Source organism: Aplysia californica, unplaced genomic scaffold (genome assembly GCF_000002075.1).
Source record: "Aplysia californica isolate F4 #8 unplaced genomic scaffold, AplCal3.0 scaffold00027, whole genome shotgun sequence".
Taxonomy (NCBI): Eukaryota; Metazoa; Mollusca; class Gastropoda; order Aplysiida; family Aplysiidae; genus Aplysia; species Aplysia californica.
In genome coordinates this window covers 2,352,502-2,359,577 of record NW_004797297.1, presented here as the reverse complement: position 1 = coordinate 2,359,577, position 7,076 = coordinate 2,352,502, and the positions used below count along the sequence as shown (strand labels likewise).

General features: G+C 39.5%; 1 protein-coding gene across 1 annotated transcript in view; it reads left to right on the top strand.

Moving 5' to 3' along the window:
- Positions 1 to 4,926, top strand: part of LOC101848566 (kynurenine 3-monooxygenase) — a gene marked incomplete at its 3' end in the record, with an annotated part of 32,190 nt that extends 27,264 nt beyond the window's left edge. The window contains 2 exon segments of the mRNA XM_013090412.2: positions 429 to 530; positions 4,867 to 4,926. Coding sequence (XP_012945866.1) covers positions 429 to 530; positions 4,867 to 4,926 — 162 coding nt within the window.
- Between the last annotated feature and the right edge of the window lie 2,150 nt (positions 4,927 to 7,076).

The following is a 7,076-nucleotide window of genomic DNA, read 5'->3' as shown; positions in this document are numbered from 1 at the left end:
TCACTCCTTCTCTCACTCATACAGTCACTCCTTCTCTCACTCATACAGTCACTCCTTCTCTCACTCATACAGTCACTCCTTCTCTCACTCATACACTCACTCCTTCTCTCACTCTTACACTCACTCCTTCTCTCACTCATACACTCACTCTTTCTCTCACTCTTACACTCACTCCTTCTCTCACTCCTACACTCACTCCTTCTCTCACTCATACACTCACTCCTTCTCTCACTCTTACATTCACTCCTTCTCTCACTCATACACTCACTCCCTCTCTCACTCATACACTCTATGTCTGACACAGAGGAAGAGGAAGAAAAAAGAGGGAAAGAAGATGGAACGATCCACTGTACTTTCCCCCCTCAATAAAGAGATGTGCTGGAAGTTCTGGAGTTTGTTTTTTTAACCCAAGTTTTTCCTTCTTCCAGATGCGCTCCTCCGTGAACTCCAAGCTGTTCCTGATCCGTAAAAAACTGGACAATTTGTTGTACAAGCTCTTCCCTAAGACCTGGGTCCCACTGTATACCATGGTAAGTTGTTGTTGCTGCTGTTGTTGTTGTACAAGCTCTTCCCTAAGACCTGGGTCCCGCTGTATACCATGGTATGTTGCTGTTGTTGTTATTTTGGCTGTTCTCTAAGACCTGGGTACCGCTGTATACCATGGTATGTTGTTGTTGTTGTTGTTGTTGTTGTTGTTATGGCTGTTCCCTAAGACCTGGGTACCGCTGTATACCATGGTATGTTGTTGTTGTTGTTGTTGTTGTTCCCTAAGACCTGGGTCCCGCTGTATACCATGGTAAGTTGTTGTTGTTGTTGTTGTTGTTCCCTAAGACCTGGGTCCTGCTGTATACCATGGTAAGTTGTTGTTGTTGTTGTTGTTGTTCCCTAAGACCTGGGTACCGCTGTATACCATTGTATGTTGTTGTTGTTGTTGTTGTTGTTGTTGTGTTGTTGTTGTTGTTTTGGCTGTTCCCTAAGACCTGGTTACATCTGTATGCCATGGTGAGTTGTTGTTGTTGTTGTTGTTGTTCTCCCTTTTTTGGTTTTGACCCTGCCCCAATTGAATCATCTGGCGTTTTGTGTTCAGTAAAAACAACAAACTGTGCTGCATTTTGGGTTTTGAAATGAGCTGTTAGTCTTAGAGTAAACACACAGGAAAATGTTTTACGTATAAATAAATACATTAATAAATAAGTAAATACATATGTTTCTTCACTCTTATAACGGTTTTTGGTAAGTTTAACATTTAAGTGTTGCCGTAGCCCCAACTGGAGAAGGCTACCACAACTGGTTAGTAGTTAATTGTTCAGATCATGTTAGTCCTACATTCCTCAGCTGTGTGGAGTCACGAGGTGGGCACCCTCTGTCCCGCTCCCTAGTGGAGTCATCTTTACCGTGTCACCGAAGGTTCCGAAAGTTTGCACTGTCTCATACTATGGTGGTGACTTTGTCATTATTAGTCCCTACACTACTGGGCCAAGATGAGTTGGTAGGAGGGAACAGAGAGAGAGATACAAATTTTGCTTGTATGAGGGTAGTGTTTTTGTGTATTTGCATCTGTATGTTTTATCTTTTCTCAATATGTGTGCACATACGTTGATGTTAGTCGGACATATCCTTGTTTGTATACTTTTATTTCATGGATTGTTCTCAACCGGATCGCTTATCGACAATACTAAGTAGCATGACTTGTGGGTGGACCTGTTGGACGACTCACCGTCCCGGGGCGAGTGGAGTCATCACAGTACAGTGAATCCACTTTACCCGGGGGGGAGCCCCCCCCCCCCTCCCCCTATACTTCCTAACAGTACAGCCTTCCCCAGTTCAACCCTGCATGCCATCTGTTAAGCACAAATTTTAAAAAATAAAATAAAATAAGTTATACAAATAAATAATTTTGATATAACATTTTGTAACACTTCAAACAAACACAAGACAAATAATAATCAATGAATTAAATACCGTCTGATCCGTTGGGCACTCCAAAACTGGCTATACACAGGTGTGTACCGTGTCCCCATTATTGACAATGTATGCGTGCTTGTTGGAATGAGGGTGAGCAACAGATAGTTGAGGATAGTGCAGAGGACCTTAGTCAATACTGAAAGGGTGCAGTGGGAGAGGGGGGGTATATCTATTGAGACTTGTGATCTTTTGTATGCCAAAATATATAGCGCCTTATCTACACCTTTTCGGGGTAAATGAAATAAATAATTTAGAATAAAACACTTACCCTACTGTCGTCGTTCTTCACACATACCGGCATGATGTGACAGGATTGTAGTCTGTTTTTTGGGTTTTTTAAATCATGTTCTAAAAGTGAAATAAAATCTCCCCTCACTCTCACTACCCCTCCCCCCCCCCACCCTATATTTCCCACGACTCTATCTTTGAAGAGAAACGTATCTGTCACCAGCGAAGGTGTGATACCCGGGACAGTTTTTATTGCATTTTTTAATATGTTGTGGTCTAAAACACAGCGGCCGTATGGGCCAAATCTTTGTGTATATTCATCTAGATTCAAAACTCGTCTTCCAACCGTTATGTCATTTACTGTTATTATTCCTCTTTTTACACAGGAAGGAAGAAGGATTATCTCATTCCTATATTTTATATGAGTATTATTAAAACAAGACATCTTTCCCGCCTGCCGCCAGGTACTCATTCCCACTTGGATGAAGTGAGTCAAGGTCACACAACACACCTCTACCAAGGACACAATTATCTCGGCCCCATGACAGGGTTCAAACCCATGACCTTCAGTCACAAAACACAAACGGCACTTCTGTCTTGCAAACTACTACAAATCAGTCTTGAGCTCTGTACTCCAAATTGTACATCTAAGGTATAGAGAGATCTAGATCTGAAGTCTTGTTCTAAAAAACTACGCACCAAATACATCTAGGATAGAGAGAGATCTAGATCTAGCGTCTTGCTCGAAAAAACTACGCACCAAATACATCTAGGATACAGAGAGATCTAGATCTAGCGTCTTGCTCGAAAAAACTACGCACCAAATACATCTAGGATAGAGAGAGATCTTGATCTGACGTCTTGCTCGAAAAAACTACGCACCAAATACATCTAGGATAGAGAGAGATCTAGATCTGACGTCTTGCTCGAAAAAACTACGCACCAAATACATCTAGGATAGAGAGAGATCTAGATCTAGCGTCTTGCTCTAAAAAACTACGCACCAAATACATCTAGGATACAGAGAGATCTAGATCTAGTCTTGCTCTAAAAAACTACGCACCAAATACATCTAGGATACAGAGAGATCTAGATCTAGTCTTGCTCTAAAAAACTACGCACCAAATACATCTAGGATAGAGAGATCTAGATCTAGAGTCTTGCTCTAAAAAACTACGCACCAAATACATCTAGGATAGAGAGATCTAGATCTAGAGTCTTGCTCTAAAAAACTACGCACCAAATACATCTAGGATAGAGAGAGATCTAGATCTAGCGTCTTGCTCGAAAAAACTACGCACCAAATACATCTAGGATAGAGAGAGATCTAGATCTAGCGTCTTGCTCGAAAAAACTACGCACCAAATACATCTAGGATAGAGAGAGATCTAGATCTAGCGTCTTGCTCGAAAAAACTACGCACCAAATACGCGCCAAAATTTTGAAAACGTCAATACAACGAAGTAAACATTTTGCGGGTCTAAACGAACACAGCGTGTTGTGGACATGACTATGCCAAATGTATCTAGAAAAAGTCAGTAAAATGAAGTTTGGACTGAAGTATCCATCGACACTGTCAAGCACACATCCAAACAGTTGGATATCGAGATTTTAGCTCTTGAAGTAGAAGAAGCAGCTGTCTCACACGCACGAAGAAGCACAATATTAAACGGAAGTAGTCCCTAGTAAAATATGAAATGACTAATGGCAGAGTGAAAACATCTGAGAGCTTCGATTTACAGGAAAAATCATCAAACCTGAGAAATCAAAAAGTAGTTTCCGAACTTTGAAAATATGCCCATGTAAGCCTTTGGAGCAATTCTTGTCTGAATCATACTTTTGTAGATTTTATGGGCACCTGTGTAAAAAGTTTTTACTGACCCCACAAACGGGCTTAGCTCTATTATAATAAGAGGAGGGTCACTCCTTGACGGAATATTATGTGTACAGTTGTCTGTATACTGTGACCTTTTTGGGAGGACCTCTCACCAGAAAGGACTAGGGATGCTATTCCTTCCCTTAAAGTTCTTTACGGAGACCTTACTCTTAAAGACGTGTGAACCGCCAAGATCACTACAGAAAGACAGGACTATCCTTCCATTGTTGTTGTCCCGGTCTAAGGAGCGCCTCTGCCCCTTCCAAAAGTAAAAGTATGGAATCTTGGAAACGAAATATGTCAGTCATCCTTATTCCCCCGTTTTCTTTATCATTACACAGAACCTTGCTCTTCATTCACCTTTTCATATGCTTTTTTATTATTGAATCATTTTATCCGCAAAGACCTAAAAAATATCTCATTTACTTGTTGTAATACATTGTTGGGTAAGGAAATGCTTTGCCTTATAAAATTGAACTGTTATTCCAAATGTCTTCTTTTTTCTCTTTTTCTTTCCTCATCCTTACTATCGTCATTTTTTCTCTACTTCTTTTGTATGTTTGTTACTCTCTTGTGAACTGCTATTTCTGCGGTTACTTGATGGTCGAAGCAGACTTTGTACTGTTGAGACTAGACAGGTGAGCAGAGTAAGTCTGAATCCACGTCTGGTCTTCTCTGTTGTTATCCATCCGTTGGCCTTATGATCTTATGCTGTTGCGAGCGCCATAAAACCTTGCCCAAAAAAAAACATCAAAGAAACAAAGGTAGAATCTAGTAACAGAGCGTTTTCTCCTCAGGTCTCCTTCACAAGAATCAGATACCACGAGTGTATCTCTCGTCGGGAGTGGCAAGATAAGGTATTGCACATGTTTGTTTGTCTTTTGAGATTTATGTGTTTGTTTGTGTTCTGAGATTTATGTGTTTGTTTGTGAGATTTATGTGTTTGTTTGTGAGATTTATGTGTTTGTTTATGTTTGTGTTCTGAGATTTATGTGTTTGTTTGTGTTCTGAGATTTATGTGTTTGTTTATGTTTGTGTTTGAGATTTATGTGTTTGTTTGTGTTTGTGTTCTGAGATTTATGTGTTTGTTTATGTTTGTGTTCTGAGATTTATGTGTTTGTTTATGTTTGTGTTTGAGATTTATGTGTTTGTGTTTGTGTTCTGAGATTTATGTGTTTGTTTGTGTTCTGAGATTTATGTGTTTGTTTATGTTTGTGTTCTGAGATTTATGTGTTTGTTTGTGTTCTGAGATTTATGTGTTTGTTTATGTTTGTGTTCTGAGATTTATGTGTTTGTTTGTGTTTGTGTTCTGAGATTTATGTGTTTGTTTATGTTTGTGTTCTGAGATTTATGTGTTTGTTTGTGTTCTGAGATTTATGTGTTTGTTTATGTTTGTGTTCTGAGATTTATGTGTTTGTTTGTGTTCTGAGATTTATGTGTTTGTTTGTGTTATGAGATTTATGTGTTTGTTTATGTTTGTGTTCTGAGATTTATGTGTTTGTTTGTGTTTGTGTTCTGAGATTTATGTGTTTGTTTGTGTTCTGAGATTTATGTGTTTGTTTGTGTTCTGAGATTTATGTGTTTGTTTATGTTTGTGTTCTGAGATTTATGTGTTTGTTTGTGTTTGTGTTCTGAGATTTATGTGTTTGTTTGTGTTCTGAGATTTATGTGTTTGTTTGTGTTCTGAGATTTATGTGTTTGTTTGTGTTGTGAGATTTTGTTTGTGTCGTGTTGTGTGTTGTGAGATTTTGTTTGTGTGTTGTGTGTGTTGTGAGATTTTGTTTGTGTGTTGTGTGTGTTGTGAGATTTTGTTTGTGTGTGTTGTGTGTTGTGAGATTTTGTTTGTGTGTGTTGTGTGTTGTGAGATTTTGTTTGTGTGTTGTGTGTGTTGTGAAATTTTGTTTGTGTGTTGTGTGTGTTGTGAGATTTTGTTTGTGTGTTGTGTGTGTTGTGAGATTTTGTTTGTGTGTGTTGTGTGTTGTGAGATTTTGTTTGTGTGTTGTGTGTGTTGTGAGATTTTGTTTGTGTTGTGTGTGTTGTGAGATTTTGTTTGTGTGTTGTGAGATTTCTGTCTGAGGTTTTTGTTTTTCATAAATCTAATAATAATAACGATAGATAGCTTTTGTATAGCGTATGTCCCCACTCGAAAGCAAGCTCTATGCGCTTTACACTATATTATTACCCCAGCAGACCATAGAACGCTCAGAAAAATTCTCAGCTTCCCAGAAAGCTTACAGTGCAAGCAGCTGGTTCAGCGCTCAAACACTAACCAACTGACAAAAGATCTTTCACTGTCTATAGCTGGGTGCCCACCTAGTTTCACCTGGGTGAAGTGGGGAAAATTCTTGTAAAGTGCCTTTCCCAAGGACACAACGTCGGGCCTGCTTGACTACCAGCCCTGTCCTTGACACCCCCAGGGAAGAAAGACTATCCGTGGCTGTGCTATGAATTGTGAAGCTAGATTACTGTGTTTTATATGCTGATTAGTAAACCATTTGCTGGTGGGTGGGAAGCCTTTCATTAAGTGTTCTAAAGTCTATGGTTGTGTTTAAACTGTTTGCCGTTTTTCAACGCAGTTTGCCGATGAAATCCATAGTCACTGATTCCTCTACTTCTTTTGTATGTTTGTCACTCTCTTGTGAACTGCTATTTCCGGGTATCTTGATAGTCGAAGCAGACTTTGTGCTGCTGAGGCTAGAGAGGTGAGCAAAGTAAGCCTGATTCCTCGTTTGGACTTCTCTGTTGACATACACCCTGTAGCTGTATTATTAGTGTTATTCATCAGTTCATGCTCTATCATCATCATCATCACTCTGCGCCCCTCGGGGACTCATGCATGCAGGTCTAGATTCATTTGTCAGTGCGATCACTTATCATTTCATTCCGTTCTACATCCCCGTCTTGTGTTTTCCATTTCATTTCAGTTGATGTCGTCATCACTTGTAACCCCGTTGAATCATTAAAAGTTCATTGATGTTATCCGACAAGTGATGAGTCATTCTTTAGT